General features: G+C 43.0%; 2 protein-coding genes across 3 annotated transcripts in view; one reads left to right on the top strand and one right to left on the bottom strand.

Moving 5' to 3' along the window:
- Positions 1-5,657, bottom strand: part of Tmem62 (transmembrane protein 62) — a 30,767-nt gene extending 25,110 nt beyond the window's left edge. The window contains exons 1-5 of one of the 2 annotated variants that reach the window (XM_042276037.2): positions 5,364-5,657; positions 5,029-5,140; positions 3,579-3,716; positions 2,213-2,258; positions 97-238 (exon numbers count right to left, since the gene is read on the bottom strand). In XM_042276037.2, the coding sequence (XP_042131971.2) occupies positions 97-238; positions 2,213-2,258; positions 3,579-3,716; positions 5,029-5,140; positions 5,364-5,543 (618 nt within the window). In that variant the 5' untranslated portion in view covers positions 5,544-5,657. Of the gene's footprint in view, positions 1-96; positions 239-2,212; positions 2,259-3,578; positions 3,717-5,028; positions 5,141-5,363 lie in introns of those variants that run through there. The other variant, XM_076570451.1, reaches the window with a different exon arrangement.
- A 9,028-nt stretch (positions 5,658-14,685) lies between these two features.
- Positions 14,686-19,041, top strand: part of Ubr1 (ubiquitin protein ligase E3 component n-recognin 1) — a 133,600-nt gene continuing 129,244 nt past the window's right edge. Inside the window, exon 1 of the mRNA XM_076570456.1 lies at positions 14,686-14,968. Within this exon, the coding sequence (XP_076426571.1) occupies positions 14,888-14,968 (81 nt within the window). The 5' untranslated portion in view covers positions 14,686-14,887. The remainder of the gene's footprint in view (positions 14,969-19,041) is intronic.

Here is a 19,041-nt window from a genome sequence, read left to right as displayed (position 1 = left end):
ATTTAGATAAGAACATGTTTGCTTAAGGTAAGTAACTAAATGGTCCAAATATATTCAAGGTAAGCTTCAAGGGAAGTGAACTTTTTCAACTCATACCTCATCTAAAATTCCAAAGAAATTATAGGGTCTCTTAGGCCCTGGCCTTTGGGTGGCATCCACAGAGATGAAAGAGTAGTTGCCAAACGGAGTACTGTGGACATAATGGAAAGAGCCGTCCTTACGCACAGCAGAATACTTCCTAGAAGATACAGACAGGATGACTTCAGTGCAATTATAAAAAGAGTGAATTTCATGTCAGAATAGAAATAAAAGCTCATCAAGAAAAAACTCCTTCTAGTCAAGAGGATAGAGCCTCTGGTCTGAACAGAGACCTAACATTCCAACTTGACTAGCTCAATCACCTGGCCAAGGGAACTCCCCCAGGAAGGCAGAATCACTTTAAGTCATGATATGTGAAAGAGATATGCACATTTTTTTCACTAATTTATTTATTGGGTTGTTGGGGTTTTTTGTTGTTGGTTTGTTTGTTTGTTTGTTTGTCTTTTTTTGAGACAGAGTCTCACTGTGTAGCCCTAGCTGGCCTGGAACTCACTCTGTAGACCAGGCTGGCCCCAAACTCACAAGAGATCTGCCTGCCTCTGCCTCCTAAGGGCTGGGATTAAAGGCCTGTGCCACCATGCTGGGTTTGCACAAGGCCCTGGGGTCAATACCCAGCCCAACAAACACCTGGAGAAAAGCTTGGGCAATTATTCTGCACACTAAGTTTGAAAACCAATGAGGGCTAGAGAGATGGCTCAGCGGTTAACAGCACTGGCTGTTCTTCCAGAGGTCCTGAGTTCAATTCCCAGCAACCACATGGTGGCTCACAACCATCCATAATGAGATCTGGTGCCCTCTTCTAACCTGCAAGCATGCATGTAGGCAGAACTCTGTATACATAATAAATAAATAAATAAATCTTAAAAAAAAGAAAGAAAGAAAGAAAGAAAGAAAACCAATGGAATGGACCTGCAACCACAGCCCGTCCTTTAAGAACATTTCACTCCTTTTTATAAGGCCTTCTCTATGTCCACCCTGTGACGATCTCTACCTTTTCTAACTTCTTGTAATGAGTCTCCTGTGAACCAAAAAATGCAGCATTTCATCAGCCATTCCTTCTCGTTCTTTTCTAATGCTTCCCTAACACACCTTCTCTCCCTTAAGTATTAATAGAAGATAAGTTCCTTGAAGGCAGGGCCATTTGTTAGCACAGCTCTTCTATCCCTGAGACCACACAACTAGTGAAGAGATCTTAACGAACATCTAGGACTCAATTAAATGACGAAACACAATAAAACTCCTCAATAGCCTGGAGCTGAAAGTGAAATTGCACCCAAAGGAAGTATCCCAACACACTTAAACTAGAGACCGCTTCTAATACAGAGGTTCCCAGGCGAAGTCACGTTCATGACATATGAAGAAAATGTAATGTTTATATTAATCAGATGAAAAGATAAAACAGCCATGGGTGACCACTGGTCTCTGTGGCTACGTCAGAGGCTGACAAAATCACTAGCTCAGTATTCTGAAAACCCACTGACCTCAGTAGTCTAGCTAAAAGCTGTGATCTAAATGACTTCTACTTTATACAGAGTGAAACGAAAGGAATTAAAGGAAGCTGGGTGAGGCAGCTCACACCCTAATCCCAGCATTCCTAAGGTAGAGGCAGGCAGATCTCTGTGAGTTCCAGGCCAGCCTGATCTACATAGTGAGACTTAACTTCAAAATAAAGAAAGAAGCTTAGTGGTAGAGCACTTGCCTAGCAAGTGCAAGGCCCTGGATTCGGTCCTCAGCTCTGAAAAAAAAAAGAAAGAAAGGAAAGAGAGAGCCAGGCATGGTGGCTCATGCCTACACTCTTAGCACAAGAAAGGCTGAGGCTGGAAGGAGAATTAGAAGTTTCAGACCAACCTGGGAAACACAGCAAAATCTAAAAAGAATCAAAGCAGAGAAAAATATTTTTTTAAAAAGGGTTGATTGTAACACACACACACACACACACACACACACACACACACACACACACACACAAGCTCATTTTCTAAATTAGCCAAAGTTCTTTAAACAGAAATTCCATCTGCTAAAAATGATTTCATTCATTCACTGGATGGACTGTACCCTCCTTCTGACAGACTGTACCTAGTGGTCTGTATTACGTTCATTTTCATTCGGGTACCTGTAATAATTCGTGATGCTCTCCAGACTTGGAATATTATATGCATCTAAAAGAAAAAAAAGCAAACATTCACATATGCAAAAAAGAAAAATGCAAACACGTCAATGACATAAGAATACCGTACTTTCTATAACACTTTAAATGGCAGAGTGCCACTCAACTGGATATTTTAGAAACAGTAACTTCACCAAACTCAGATTGTCTGGACGCTTTGAGGCACCTACTATACTGAAGAATAGTAGGTACACTGTAGTTTTGATCAGAACAAGTCCCTTGGAAAGTCTAAGACTAGACTGCTGCTGCTACTTGCCTAGAGCTTGCTAGGTAGCTCACGTTGGCCTCAAACTCACATTCATCCTGCTCCAGCCTCTCTGGTGCTGAGAGGACAGGCATGTGCTACCACACCAGTCATGTTGCTGCTGTTTTAATCATGGGATTACAGAGGCAGAGAGAAATGAATCCATGCCTGAGCTATACATCCGTCACTGGTGCTTCTAAACAGAGTCTCTAGTCCAGGCTGGCCCGGAACTCCCTATTCTAGAGAGACCTTGAATCTGTCTGTGATGCTCTTGCCTCTACCTCAGGAATGCTGCCACACCCAGTATACAGTTTCTCGGAATCCAACCAAGTGCAGCACCGTACTAGATAAGCACTCTACCAAATGAGCCATCTTCTCAGAGTCAGTTCTACGGATTTTGACAAACACACTGTGGTGTATCCAAGACCACAATCAACATGGAGCAGTTTAATCACACCCAAAATTTTCTTAATGCCTTAAAATCAGTTCCTCCTTCTATCCCTACCTCTGGCAACCACAACCGGTCTTCTGCTTATAGTTTTATCTTTTCCTGAATGTCATATAAATGGAATCATACAGTATGAAGATGTAGATTTAGCTTTTTTCACTCAACAAAATGTAGGGTTTTGTTGTTTTGTTTTGTTTTGTTTTTAAACATCTACCCACAAGAATTTCTGAAGAATTCTTTCTTCTGTGTAAAGAAAACATCATACCAACTTTCACCTGAAAGGCTCAGAGTGACATCTAAATGTTTTGGGTTTTTTTGTTTTTTCCTTTTTGAGACAGGGTCTTTCTATGTCGCCTAGCTGACTTAGAACTCACTATATAAACTATGCTGGCCTCAAACCCACAGAGATCTACCTGCCTCTGAAGTTTTAATATTATATGTTATATGTTTAATATCATATGGCCTTCACTATATCTAAATTTATGTTACAAGTTCCCATTTTATAACTTTATAATCTAAACTAGAAAATCTGTTTCTGAAGGGCATACACACACACACACACACACACACACACACACACACACACACACCCTTAATTCTATTTGGCTCTTGGCTTTTACCATGATTTCCTTTGATATCCAGCCACTTGGTTTTTTCCATGACTCTTGTCTTCTTCAGAATTCTCTGGTAGGTTTGCCATTCTACCTCATGTTGTCTGGATCCCAAGTGTTCCTTTGTTTTGGCATCTGTCAGGTCTCCTGTGGGTTTACACAGAATTGACCTGCAATGTAAAATAAACTCCAGGGGACTCAAACAAACAAGCATGCTGAAGGAACACAAATTCTACAACTACTCAGCACACACACATAAAACCAATTATGAGTCCACATATGTCCAAAGTGAGCCATTTAAACTAACAAGACTGTCTCAGCAAGGGCTCTACTGTTATAGGTTAACAAGGGTTTACGTAGTCCATTGTGATATTAGAAATGAGTTGTGAAAAAATGTCTTAAAGAGGACAGTACAAAATTCATCAATAGACTAAATGAGACTCCTTTATGAGATGTTGCAACATTCTGGCAAGTGTCTAGTACCTATTGCAACAGTTGTTTTCAAAACCCCAAATCAAGATTTATGTTGTGACCAAGCAGCATTATTTTCAGAGCAAAAACCAATATGGAAGGTGTGGTTTGAACAATGCAATGCCAAAATTTCTAAGCAAACAGAACACCCGAAACAGGGGCTTATTCATTATCTGAGGATTGATACCTCATCTTTTTTTTTTTTTTTTTTGGTTTTTCGAGACAGGGTTTCTCTGCATAGCTTTGTGCCTTTCCTGGATCTTGCTCTGTAGACCAGGCTGGCCTTGAACTCACAAAGATCCGCCTGCCTCTGCCTCCCGAGTGCTAGGATTAAAGGCGTGGGCGCGTGGGCCACCACCGCCTGGCTGATACCTCATCTTAAGAGTGAATGTGTTTCAGTAGTGAGTGGCAGCTGAACCACCCAATAAAAAGAACAGCTACACCTTGGCGCTTTTTCTCTGCTCCAGACTTTGGGGGCACATGTGCACAGGTTGGAAGAGTATAGGAAACAGTCTGAAAACGACCAAGGGATGAAGTCTTTTGAATCCTCAAACCAAATGAAAACATAAGGTTAACCTCTTTGCACAGAAAATGTTAGTTAGCAAAGGAGAACTGTTGACTCCGGGTTAAAGAACTTTTCCTAATTCTCAAATTCTGCAGGACATCAGCCACCATTAATACACACACACATACACACACTCAACACACACACGACACAAATATGGCAGATAACACCTGGTCATAAGCGCATCACAAGCCTTATACCTACTGCTTTGAGAAAACCATGAGATGGCAAAGCATTTAGCCTGGATCCTGACTCCATTATCAACCGGTAAAGGCAATTACAAAGTCCAATTTCCTGTACCTCAAAGGGCTCCCTGTGGGCTGCGTCCACAGCGTTCCCAACACCCCCAAGCGACCAGCTGCTGCCCACTCAACCACCAAGGACCACAGAACACTACCACCACAGCACAGGAATCCCCCCTACCAGTGGCCAGGACAAGAGCAGGTTGAATGGTGTCAATAGTTTCCGAACAGAACTTCTCTAAGTCCAACGCTCTGCCTGGATCTTGAAACCTGCTCAGGTGGATGTCGGATATCTGTCAAAAGCACATTGGACAGAGTCACTTAGAGCCTCACGGTCAGGGGTGGCCCAGCAGCTCTCGCGTGCGGAAGGGGAAGAGAAAGATGCAGCACGGAACCCCGGGGAAGGAGCGAGCGGGGCGCAGACCCTGCGGTCCGAACGCGACAGAGGCCCCCGGCTTAGCTGGGCTGCCCGCCCCAGCGCCCTCCCTCGCCTCCCGCAGCCTCCAGCCGCGTCACCTGGAGACCCCAGAACACGTTGTGGGCTCCTGATCCCGGGGCGGGGTGCGGCCTCTGGACGTCTCGGGGCTTCGGCAGCGGCGAGGGCGGCCCAGCCAGGCCGTAGTGCTCCAACAGCAGCGCGGCCAGCGCCGCCGCCGCCAGTCCCGCCACCACCCGGAGAGCCAGCACTCCGGCCATCGCGGCGCAGCCCCGGTGCGCTCCGGCCCGCACTTCCGGCCTCTGGGGCCGCCTGCCCGCCGCCGCAGCCGCCGCACGTCGCCCCAGCCCCGGCCTCCGCGGCCCCGCCGCTCGGCTCCCCCGCGTTTGCCAGCGTAGTGAGGATCAGGAAGAGCCAAGCGAGGGGGTGGCCGGGAGGCAGCACGTCACCTGGCTCCTGCAGGGTCAGGCATCCCTGCCCTCCGCTGGGCGCGGCCGCTGCACCTGTAAAGCGAAGTTAATGATACCTTCCGTGCGTGCAGGATGCTTGTGAGAACTAAAGTATGTGCGAGGACGCCTCTTAAAATACAAATGCGACAGGTGGCTCACTCTGGACCCTTCTGGAATAAAATAGCCCCACGGGATTTCTTATCTTGTGAAAATTATCTTTTTCCTTAACCTGATTTTATATGTGCTCATTTATATGGTATCGTGGCACTGGGATATGCCTGTCAATGTTTCCTACAGGCCGAGAACAGGAGAATTAGATTCTGGTCCTGGCCTTAATTTATCTAACCACTCCGTTATTGTTGGCTTTCAACTCTTTATTATGTATTGCTATTCAGAAAAAAAAAATATTCTTATACAAAGTGCTTTTAAAATATTTATTTCCTTGGAATATATTGTCAGTGTTGTATGGCAATTTCAATTCGTTCAGCATCTCTGGAAAATAAGCCATTGATGTAAACAGAAAACATAAGGAAGCATAAGAGCTGGGTGCCCAGCACCTACATTAGGGGACTCTGGGCCACCAGTTCCAGGGGATACATCGCCCTCTTCTGGTCTCTGTAGACACTGAATCGCACAAACCCATTCTCAGAGACACACATATAATTAAAAACAAAAATAAAATATTTTTAGGTGGGGTGTGGTGGTGCACGCCTTTAATGCTAGCACTTGGGAGACAGAGGCAGGTGGATCTCTGTGAGTTCGATGCCAGCTGGGTCTACGTAATGAGTAGAGCCAGGGGTATGTAGAGAGACCTTGTCTCAAAACAACATAATTATAAAATATTTTAAAAATATTTTTATTTTATGTGTATGAGTGTTTTGCCTGCTTGTATGTCTGTGTACCATGTATGTGCAGTGCCCATGGAGGCCAGAACTACTATTACTATGTATGTGCTGAGTGCTGAATCCGGGTCCTCTACAAGAGCAACAAGTACTCTTAACCACTGAGGCATCTCTTCAGCCAATAAGGATAAAATGTTTAGCTGGGCGATGGTGGCGCACACCTTTAATTCCAGCACTCAGGAGGCAGAGGCAAGTGGATCTCTGAGTTCCAGGCCAGCCTGGTCTAGAATGAGTTCCAGGGTTACACAGAGAAACACTGTCTCAATAAATAAATAAATAAATAAATAAATAAATAAATAAATAAATAAATAAATAAATAAGTAGATAAATGAATAAATGAATGAATGAATAACAACAAAAATGTTTTAAAAAATTGCCGGGCGGTGGTGGCGCACGCCTTTAATCCCAGCACTCGGGAGGCAGAGGCAGGCGGATCTCTGTGAGTTCGAGGCCAGCCTGGGCTACCAAGTGAGTCCCAGGAAAGGCGCAAAGCTACACAGAGAAACCCTGTCTCGAAAAACCAAAAAAAAAAAAAAAAATGTTTTAAAAAATTAAAACTGTAAAAGGAAAAGAAAATATTAGAAATAATCTGTAGTAAATGTTCCACAATACAAGTCTTGAAAATAAACCAGGCATGGTGGCTCAGGCCTAAAATCTCAGCACATCTAAGATAGAGGCAGGCTGATCTCTATGAGTTAGAGGCCAGTCAAGGTTACATAGTGAGACCCTGTCCCAAATAAACAACAACAACAACAAAATCTTTAACACACACACAAGAGAATAACATGTAATAACTTTAAAGTAATTTTGAAGAAAAATATATGATATGAAAATAAGTTAATAACAGGCTAATAAACTTCCTAAAAATTTATAGTATGATACCATATTACACACACTCTAGGCCAAGGACCTACCAATGCAAGAGCACAGAAGTGTGAGACTGTACAGTCTGCTTATGGAAAATAAAGTGTGAATAAACTTTAAGGTCAGGGGTATCAAGGGAGGTTAAACTGGCAAAACATTTCAGGGTGGGTTTCGGAGAGATCTGAGTGAAATACTTAAGGTTATATTTCAGCCGGGCAGTGGTGGCGTACGCCTTTAATCCCAGCACTCGGGAGGCAGAGCCAGGCGGATCTCTGTGAGTTCGAGGCTAGCCTGGGCTACCAAGTGAGTCCCAGGAAAGGCACAAAGCTACACAGAGAAACCCTGTCTCGAAAAAACCAAAAAAAAAAAAAAAATTTATCCAAGAGCAATCATCCAATATACATACATATACATCCAATATACATACGTGTGTGTGTGTGTGTGTGTGTGTGTGTGTGTGTGTGTGTATGAAAAATTCTGGAGATAAATGTGGTGCCACCCAGCTATAATCCCAATTTGCAAATTAGAGACATGATCTGACTTGCAAGTTATAGACATGAAGGTCAGGAATTGAAGGCCAGCCTGGGCTATACAACACAAGTAGAAAATTATTCATGCCATGTCTATAAAGTGTATGACATATGACATAAATTAATTTTGTTTATGAATAGAAGTAAAAAGGTCAGACACAAGTTTTTTAAAAAAATATCACGAGGGCTGGAGAGATGGCTCAGAGGTTAAGAGCACTGGCTGTTCTTCCAGAAGACCTGGGTTCACTTCCCAGCAACCACATGATTTATAACCATCTATAATGAAATCTGGTGCCCTCTTCTGGCCTGCAGGGATATATGTAGGCAGAACACTGTGCATAGTAAATAAATATATATTAAAAAAATATATCATAAAAGAAAAATCACATCATAGCCAGGATGAATTTATGCCAAGGATGAATAATTTACCCAACTTGAGATACACAGAAAGCATGAACACTCAGCTGGGCGGTGGCACGCCTTTAGTCACAGTCCTGGGGAAGACAGATAACAAGTTCCAGGCCATGGAGGGCAACATAATGAGACCCTGTCTAACCAAACAAACAAAAGCCAACAAAAGAACACCCTACTTTTTATATATAACATTATAATAACAATCTCAATTAAAATTCAGCAATTAATTTTAAAAAGCTGGGCATGGTGTTGTGCCCCTTTATTCCCTGCATTAGAACAGAGGAAGGTGGGTCCTCTGAGTTCAAGGCCAGCTTCTAGGACAGCCAGGGCTACATAGAAACCTTGTCTCAAAACAAAAACCCAAAGTGATAACTTTAGAACCTGACTACAGGTTGCTTGTCTGAGGTTTTAAGCTCAAGATAAATTAATCTTGTGTTTACATTTTCATCTTATCCAAATATTCAGTATGTATTTAAAAACATTCCAAAATCCAGGAAAAAAAAACAATAAAACCTAAAACACTTTTGATCTCAAACATTTTAGATAAAAATATTCAACCTCTGATTAAAAAAAAAAAACAAAAAACAAAAAAACAAGAACAACAAAACTGTACTAGGGGCTGAAGAGATGTCTCAGCAGTGAAGAGCACCTAGATGAACTCATGCAAGCCCACATGCATACTCACACATACAAATGAATCTTTAAAATGAATCAACTCTACCTGTCTTAAGTGAAAAAGTTATCTTTTGTAGGGATAATAAGGACTCTCAGATTCTAAATGGGACTGGGAACAAGCTTAATAAGATCTGCAGAGACAATGAAGTCTTTTGGCAAGTCTTGAGGGACACTGCCTAAGGATACCAAGCAGTAATAAGCTCTAGACACTTGGTTGGGGATGCTGTTGCCTGAAAAGACTTCCATAGGAAAGACTGTATACTGATTTCTGATTCCTTACCCCCAAGATGAAAGTGCTTTAATATCCAAGGTAACCACACACATAAATTCACTTAGCTATTACCAAACACTGTATTATAGGAAACCAGGCATTCTGGGATCTAGGTAATGTCTCATTAATTTTGACAACCATCAAAGAGGCATCTTTTTTGTAGATGAGGAAACCAAGTCTCAGAACAGCTAATTTTCCTAATTTTTGTTCCTTTTTTTCCTCCGGAGCTGAGGACCGAACCCAGGGCCTTGCGCTTGCTAGGCAAGCGCTCTACCACTGAGCTAAGTCTCCCAACCCCTCTCCTAAATTTAAAAACCAACCAGTAGTAAAAATAAAATATATTGAATCCTAGTGACTTTGCTTCTAGAGGCTAGGTATACAGCCAATTATTTCTCCCACAGGAAGAAAAGGCCCAATCACATCTGGTTGGGAAAGCAGGAAGACACTGAAAATGCTTTTCTTGCAGAGCAGTGGTGGTGCACGCCTTTAATTCCAACACTCAGGAGGCAGAGGCAGGCGGATCTCTGTAAGTTTGATGTCAGCCTGATGAGAGTGAGATTCAGGATAGCCAGAGCTGCACAGAAAAACCCTGTCTCTAAAAAAGAAAAAAAGAAAAGAAAAAAAAAGGGGGGGGGGATGCTTTTCTTAAAAGATGGACAGATTTTTTTAAAATAGACTTTTGTGGGGCTAGAGAGATGGCTCAGCAGTTAAGAATATTAGCTACTCTGTCCAGAGGACCCGGGTTCAATTCTCAGCACCCATGAGGTGACTCATGACCATCTGTAACTGGTTTCAGGGGATCCACTGTTGCGGTAACACCCGCGCTACCACCACCGGTTCATCATGTCCGAGCAAGGGGCTGTGGATTAAAAAATAGAGACAAAAGACAGGGGGTCATTCGCCCCAGCAGAATGCTGAATGCCATTTATTGAAGGAGGGAGGAGGCCTTAAATACAGGCTTACAGCACAATGGGAGAACCCCAGAGGGCAGAAGTTTGCTACAGATGTTCTACATTCTTGCATCTAAGCTGTTAATGCCCATTATGCAGGATACATAAACAAAGAACCTCCAGTGAGCATTCAGAAAGAGGGAATCAGCATAAGGAGGACATCTGGTCAAGGTCGACAAGCAAGGCAACAGCTACTCAAAATAGGGGGGCCAGGACCCTACAATCCACCCCTCTCTTCTGGCTTCCTTGGGCACTGAACACAGGTGGTATACAGACATACATGGAGACCAAACACCCATAGACATAAAATAAAAATAAATTTAAAAAATTAAAATTAGACCTTTATACTAGTACATACTTCTTGTAAACAAACAAACAAACAAACTAGAAACTACAAAATAGAAGATAATTTCCAGGGGATAATTTTGTGTTAGGTTTGGGTCTTATGTAGACATCTTAGTATGGATGTGAAAACATTCCAATATCTAAAAAACACAAAATCCAAAATGATTCTAATTCCAAGCATTTTGGGTAAGAGATACTCAACTTCTGATTTAAAAAAAAAAAATCTAGCTGGGCAGTGGTGGTGCACACCTTTAATTCCAGCACTCGGAAGGCAGAGGCAGGTGGATCTCTGTGAGTTCAAGGTCAGCCTGGTCTACAGAGCCAGCTCCAGAACAGGAACCAAAACTGCATGGAGAAACCTTGTCTGGAAAAACCAAAAAGAAAGAAAAAGAAAAAAAAATCTAAAAAGTCACCCATACCTATCTGAAACAAAAAGGTATGTTTTATAGGGACATCAATGGCTCATTTCTGTATGAGACTGGAGACAAAATTAGAAGATCTTGGTGATTGTGCTGGCTAGTTTTGCCAACTTGACACAACTATAGTCATCAGAGAGGAGGGAACCTCAATTAAGAAAATGTCTCTACAAGATCAGGCTGTGGGCAAGCACATAGGGAATTTTCTTTAACCAGTGATTGATGGGGAAGCCCATTGTGGGTGGGCTTACCCCTGGGCTGATGATCATGGTTCTTTAAGTAAGCAGGCTAACTTGAGTGATGGAAGGATCTTTCTACTGGCACTTGGAGGACACCCTATCTGGTGTTGGTGTGGACCTGGGGTTCTCTTTATGTCTTTCCTCAGGATAATGAGGTTCCTCTTTGGATTCCTGAGCACTGAACGCGCCCTGTGGCTGCTGCTAAAGCCCAATGTGACAGAGACCTATTAAGTCTTCATGAAAAACTCTCCCCCTTTGATGCCAATGGGGATTGAGAGCCCAATATGGCCAGTTTGGGCAAGCATTAATGTAAGCCTAGGAACTGTAGCCATGCGGTTGGATTCTCGAGAAGGTAATGTATGGTAACTGCTTTTTCAAGTATGTTTGAGAACGTGTCACCCAGACACCTTGGAGATTAAGGATAACCCTGAAGCTCACTGACCTCCATTTGTTAACAGTAGCATGTCAGCTAAGCCTTTTCATTTTCACAGTCCTCTTCAAGCTGGTGTTGTACCTACTTTTCAGGAGTGGCTCTGTGCAACATTTATTGGCCTCCTGAAATTCATTTAGCCCCCCTTTGAAGATACCTTAAAATTTATGAGCCTGAATGTAGCCATTATAAGACCATTAGTTATGCTCCTTATGAGCTGCCTGTCTTTTCTTTATGGTTCTTAGTTGCTCTTTTGCAGAGTTTCCAGCTTAAGTCTTGCTGGGATCAAGAAAATTGGGCCTTGGTGGTTCGTGTTACTGGAGTTGTATCCATGCCAGTGGATGTCCACACACTCCAGAAGAGAACTTGACATTGCTGCTGCCGTTGTTGCTGTTATAGCAATGGCGGCCACCACTGCTACTGTTTCTGGGATTACCATTTCATAATTGCTTACTACAGCTAGCACAGTGGAGACCCTGGCAGCAAAAGTAGCTACCACAGTTAATCTTTCATTCTATTGGGCATGATAAATTTAATTCAATAGTTATATACATTTTGATTGGCTTTGAAAATTATAAATTTATAAACTCAAGTTCCATTTGCATTTGGGATACCATCTTACAAGGACTCCAACTTGCAGTAAGGCTCGTTAAGGAAGGGAATGGCTCAGTTGCCTTTACCCTACTGGCTATGGTGGGATAGGACCTCTGTTGGTCTTTTCTGTGTCGAACACACAGATTGCAAGCCCAGTGCTACTTTGAGATCTTTGGCAGCAGTTAACTCTGCAGCTCATACACGATTGAGCCTGTATGATAATGAGTATTCAGAGACGGTAATGCCTGGGGGGTGCTCACCAACCTAAGACAGAGCGCCTGTGTGGCCTGGGCAGGCGTCTCCATGACGGGTAAGGTGACCTGCTGATGTCCCACACAACCTAAGTCAGAAGCTCATTTTTTAGTAAAAGGGGGAGGACCTGTAGGGTCCTGGCCCCTGTTTTGGGTAACTGTTGTCTTGCTTGTTGACCTTGACCTTGATATCCTCCCTATGCTAATTCCCTGCCGGGTTCCACCCTCCTGAATGCTTAAAGGAAGTTCCTTGTCTGTGTATCCTGCATAATGGGCGTTAACAGCTTAGATGAAAGATTGTAAAATTGGTAGAGAACTTCTGCCCTCCAGGGTTCTCCCATTGTGCTGTAAGCCTGTATTTAAGACCTTTTCCCTCCTTCAATAAACAGCATTTGGCATTAAATAAAAAGAAAGAAAGAAAGAAAGAAAAAGAAAGAAAGAAAGAAAGAAAGCGGGCTGAGCAAGCCACGATGAGCAGCCAGTAATCAGCACCCTTCCATGGCTGCTGCATCAGCTCCTGTCTCTGGATCCTGCCCAGCTTTGAGTTTCTATCCTGACTTCCTTGGCTAATGAACAGTAATGTGGAAGTGTAAGCCAAATAAACCCTTTCCTCCCCAAGTTACTTTGATCTGGTGTTTGACCATAGTAATAGTAACCGTAAGACAGACAATGACTAGCATTCTTCATTAAAATTTTTTCATTAACACAAAAATAATATTTTGGTGATTAGTGTTCTTCATTAAACATGTTTAATATAAAAATAGCTTTTTTTTTTTTTTTTAGTACTCAGGATTAAGTCCAGGATAATATGCATGCTACATAAACACTCTACCTCTGAACTATAACCCCAGTTTATTGGTTTGTGTGTGTGTGTGGTGCTAGGGACTGAATCTTTGAACATCCATTGTGCATGTTAATTAGATAAGTACTTTACAAGCTCAGCCTTAGTATACACATCCCTTTTTTTGGTCTTATAAAACATTTTTTAAAGTCACTTGATTTTTCACCCAAGAATGTATCTTCTCAAGATAGAAAGAATGATTCTACAACAGTGTTTCTGAAAGTTTACTTTCTCAAGATCACTTTAAACTCCTTAAAATAGGTGTTGGGGATTTAGCTCAGTGGTGGAGCACTTGCCGGAAGGCCCTGGGTTAGGTCCTCAGTTCCAGAAAAAAAAAAAAAAAAAAAAAAAAGAAAGAAAGAAAGAAAGAAAGAAAAGGAAGACAAAATAACATTAAACTCCTTAAAATTATTGGACCCCCTCCCCAAGATCTTCTGCATATGTAGTTTGTACCAATATTTACTAATTACAGTTTAAGATGGAGAAAATTTTTAATTAGCTTAAAATGTTTTTATACGGGGTCACATGTGTTCTGCTTTGTGTTGCTTTGGGACAGGGCCTTACTCTGCAGCGAGACTAACCTGGAACGATGTAGTTCTGCTGGCTTCCAACTTGTAGCAATCTTACTATCTCAGCCTCTCAAATGCTAGCTAGCATTATAGTTGTAAACCACCGATGCCTGGTTTACAACCAGTTAAATACAACAACCAATATTATTATTAATATAAACAACATTTTTTTTCTTTTTCTTTGTTTTTTTTGAGACAGGGTTTTTCTGTGTAGCTTTGGAGCCTGTCCTTCCCAAGTGCTGGGATTAAAGGTGTGCGCCACCACAGCTCCGCCTTGGGTTATTTATTTTGTAAAAAACAAAAACCAAAAACAACAGGTGATGTTCAATTAGTTCTTGATCACTTTTGTCCTCCAACCCTGGTCTTGGCCTTGGGTGCTTCCTCGGGGTTCGGAACTATTCCTTCGCATCTAGATGCACGAATGCATAAATATGTAGTTTGTATGAACTCCCCCCCCCCCAATGTTTCTAGATGTTTCCTTAACATCCACCGTGTTCTTTTCACGTTGTTTTCCACAAGGGCGTTGGATCCAGTTTGTCTTCCTGTACGGACCGAAGGACTAGGTTTCCCGGCTTTTTCATCTCACCACGCCTACCTGGGTAAATTGCTAAAGACAGCTGTGATGACTCCGCTCGGGGCTCAGCCTCGGGGAACCAAGGACTGAGCACCGGGGGGTGGGAACCTACGCCCGGCAGGTCGGAAGCCTGCTTCCGGGAAGCCGACCGGAAGCCGCTCCGGGTGCTGCGACAAACCTGACTTCAGGGGCCGTCGTAAAAGTGTCGTCTCCGGCGCGTCGGGCTGGCCACAGGTTTCCGCTCGCTGGCGGCCGGGGGTCGGGAACTGCGGGCGTTCGTTTCCCTTAAGATGGCGGACGACGAGACGGACGGCGCCGAGAGGATGGACGTCAGCCCCGAGCCTCCCCGGGCCCCTCAGCGGCCGACCTCGGTGAGTCTTCAGCCGCTAGCGCCTTTTGTCCTCTCCCGCGAGTCTCCCGCCGCGCCTCGGAGGGTGTGGGGCTCGGCTTTCCATGGCGTGGCTGGGGAAGGGGAGTCCTAGGATTGAAGGCCTCCCTCCCCCCTATAAAGTTAGTGGCCACCTACACGCATTTCTGCCAGCCAAGCCTCCCGAGTATAATGACTGTCATCTCTTCGTCTCAGCGTGCTTAGACACGCATGTCTCTATTTTGAAGTGGGAAGAACTCACGCTGTTATTAGGTGCTTTGCTATAGGAGCTGAGGTGAGGTTGGAGAAGGCCATTGTTTTTAGTGGACGCATTGCTGACCCCTCTTGTTGATAGGAATCCAGGACGCAGCACCTGGTGTGAGATCGCATAGGTGGTTGGACTTGATAATGGCAATGAGTGTTGCTGCTGTCATCTTCAGATGTCCCTTATAGTGGCGTCTTGAGAACTGCAGGTCTGGCCCCCAATGAGGGAAATCTGCCATTTGTCACTACCTTTTAAATGTGAAGAAATGAGAGACATACCGTCAACCAATGCTGGAATCTATACTTGGCTCTTGGATTTTGAAAGAATGAGAAAGCAGAGGTAGTGAACATGTTTGAGTCAATAGCCTGGCTGCAGGGAGAATACTAACAGAGTGGTCTCAAAGGTGTGGTAATGTTAGCAAATGTTCTGATGCGGTCCCTTCAGACAGCTAACTAGTGGAGAGAGAGATACTTAAGAAGTACTCACCGTTGATCATGACATATTTTAATCAGTTTGCCTATAGCTGCATATGGAGAAGTAAGGGACACACACACACACACACACACACACACACACACACCGACGCATTCTACACACACATACTTGTAATAAACTCATTCTGGACTTACTTTATCCCATCAGACACTTGAACATTGTTTTGTGAGACGAGAATGACTCAGAAATGAGTCAACACAGGGACTGGAGAGAGTGTTTGGAAGATAAAAACCCGACAGGGACAGCGTTGGAGTAAGGGTGTGTACTAGGTCAGCACTTGGCGGTCTCCCTCTTCCATCCCGAAAAGCAGTTGAAACGCACTTCACCCTGGTAGTGAAGTTCAGATGAAAACAGTTATAGAGATGATAAGGGATGAGAAGCTAGAACATGTTTCCAAGTAGGAAAACCATTCTTTGAGTGCTGGGGAGCAAACTCAAGGCTTTATGCAATGCTAGGCAAGGGCTCTTCTTGTGAGCTGTATTGCCATCCCTGCAGCATCTGAGGCTAAGGCAGAAGGATCACTTAAGTTCAGGAGTTCTAGGCAAGCTTTGGGCTAGACAGTGAAACTCCGTCTAAAAACATAAATAGGAAAACAATTCATAGATAGAATCATGGGCTTTTTTATATAATCTATTGTAACCATGTTGCGGTCAGGAGAGTTGTAGTTTCCTATTGCCAAAGATGAGTAATGTTTATTTAAACCTTTGCCGTATTAATTCTTTCCCACCAGCACTGTAAAACCCCATTAATAAAAACCATAAAACATTCATTAATTTGGAATTGGAGATAATGGTAGAGAAATTGGACAGCAATCTGTAGCAAACACTCCTTCAAAGAGTAATATATTTCTTTGGACAAGGCTTTTTTTTTTTTTTTTTTTTTTTTTTTTTTTTTGGTTTTTCGAGACAGGGTTTCTCTGTGTAGCTTTGCGCCTTTCCTGGGACTCACTTGGTAGCCCAGGCTGGCCTCGAACTCACAGAGATCCGCCTGCCTCTGCCTCCCGAGTGCTGGGATTAAAGGCGTGCGCCACCACCGCCCGGCTGGACAAGGCTTTTTAAGCTTTACAAAATATCAAGGAGAGGTCATGTAGCATCAGGGAACTCAGTCTAGTAATACAGATAATATAAATGATCAAAGAATTTAGATTCTGCTGGGGTGGAGATGGGGAGTGGCGAATGCCTTTCAGCACTTGGGAGGCAGAGGCAGGAGGATCTCTGTGATTTTTTTCAGATCAGCCTGGTCCACAGAGCGAGGTCCAGGACAGCCAAGACTACACAGAGAAACCCTGTCTCGAAAAACCAAACAAAAAAAAAATTTAGAGTCAAGACAGGGTGCTATAAGTGGATACAGACCTAGGACTGTGAAGCCTAATAACTCCTTTGGGTTTTGTTTTGTTTTGTTTTGGCTTGAATCTTTCTACTTGACCCCAGAGATCATCCTACTTCCTGTACTTTTTAAAACTGCTGTTTTCCGATTTGTTCTCCCTACTTACTATCCCTGTTGTTAAGCCAAAGTTGCTCAGCTTGAGTCCTCAGCACCCCACCCCCATTTGATTAATTTGTGTCTCCATTACTGCTGGGACTGGTGGAAACAAAGTCACAAATACAGGATAGCTACAGAGCTTTAATAAAGAGTTCAATTCTCGTTAGCGTGCTGTCCTACTTATAGTCGCTGATTGCCTTAAACTCAATTTCCTTTTCAGATACAGGATCATTTTATTAACGTTGCTGTCCGCACTGTCTGTCACCACCTAACATGTAAGGAGAATGAAGTGATAGTGCTGGCAAGGTGGCTCAGAGGTGCTTACTGCACAAGCTTGGTGACCTTCATTTGGTCGTTAGAACCAATGTAAATGTGGAAGGAGAGAACCAACTCTACAAAGTTGTCTTCTGGCCTTCACGCTGTGGCAGATGCACCCACCTGCCTACACACAATAATATTAACTTTTTAAAAATTAGAATGGAATTATCAGAATTAGAATTGGGAGTTATTAGACATTAATAAAAGCCATTGCTTAAAAACGAATAATTTGAGTTAAAGAATTGATTCTTGGATCTTAAAAGGTCCAAGAAGCTACATATTCACAGGCATGCCCTAGTAAGCTAGCCATTTAGAAGTTACTAGTTTAGAATTAATGGTTGAGGCTATATGAACTAATAATATCTTTAAGGTCAAGTTGTGTGTGTATTCACGTACATATACCCAGGAACCAAGCAGCCTAGGAAGTAAGAGTATGGCAGTGTCATGGAAAGGGTAGTTGATTGGATCCACGACAAGGACTGAGAAAATGGAAACCCAGATGGCTTTGGGGTGGTCTACCTGAACACCTACTTTCTTTGACTGGAGTCCCCCCTAAATTCCATCTTACAGGATGTCACTCGGCGAGGTACTGTGATCTTTTTTCTATGTACTCACAACACTCCGTAGGTGATTTCATCTACTTCTACAGCTTTATAAACTATCTATGTGTGTTCATTTCCCAGCTTAGAGCTCTAGGTCATCTCACTTCTGAGCTTCAGAATCATAAACTCAATTGCTTGCTTGTCTCCAGTATTTGATAGGTGTTTCAAAAAGAGAGAGCAGATAGGAATTAGCTGTAGTAACCCAAGATATAGCTTGTACTTGAGAAATTATTACAGGAAGACAGAGTATATCAATTTGAGGAAGATTTTGGAAATGTGATAGAAGCAAAGATGACTTGCTTATTAAGTTGATGAAAAAATGAAAGAAACAGATGACACCTGTACCTCTAGTTTTTGGTCTAAGCATTTATGGTAGATTTTAGGAAAAGACAAGAGGAAGGCAAATCAGAAGAGTTTTGTTATCTTTGTCTCAGTACAGGACACCTCCACATTAGCTCTTGAATACAAACATCTCCGTCTTGACGCTAATCTTTGTAATCTAAGCCGCCATTTGTTGTCTAGACAACTGTAGCTTCTTAACTGGTCTCTTCCCTTCTACTTTTGCTATCTTACGGTATGGAGATTGGAGGAAGCCCTGAGTGAGTGAAGTCCTGAGTGAATGTCTGCAGTTGACATAGACAAAGGCTTGTCAAGGAACATGGCCTCAGACCCATGGGAAAATGGCAGAGTCTCCCTTTCTCACCACTGTTCCCTAAGTGAGGCTCCGAGGGCTGGCAAAGCCTTCTTCTGGTCCAGGTGCATGTATTGATAGTGTGTATGGAAAATGTCCACCATACCGTCCTTCCCCCTCCCCCAAGACATTTATGGCCTGAAGAGTGCATCCCTACAGAGAATGTTCCCATTGAGGTTAGCTGTATACCATAAACCCTGCCTCCTTGTTTATCTGTATGTCAT

Source organism: Peromyscus maniculatus, chromosome 4 (assembly GCF_049852395.1).
Source record: "Peromyscus maniculatus bairdii isolate BWxNUB_F1_BW_parent chromosome 4, HU_Pman_BW_mat_3.1, whole genome shotgun sequence".
In the NCBI taxonomy this organism is placed as follows: Eukaryota; Metazoa; Chordata; class Mammalia; order Rodentia; family Cricetidae; genus Peromyscus; species Peromyscus maniculatus.
The sequence above is the reverse complement of the archived record's forward strand: the minus strand, read 5'-3'. Positions and strand labels throughout refer to the sequence as shown.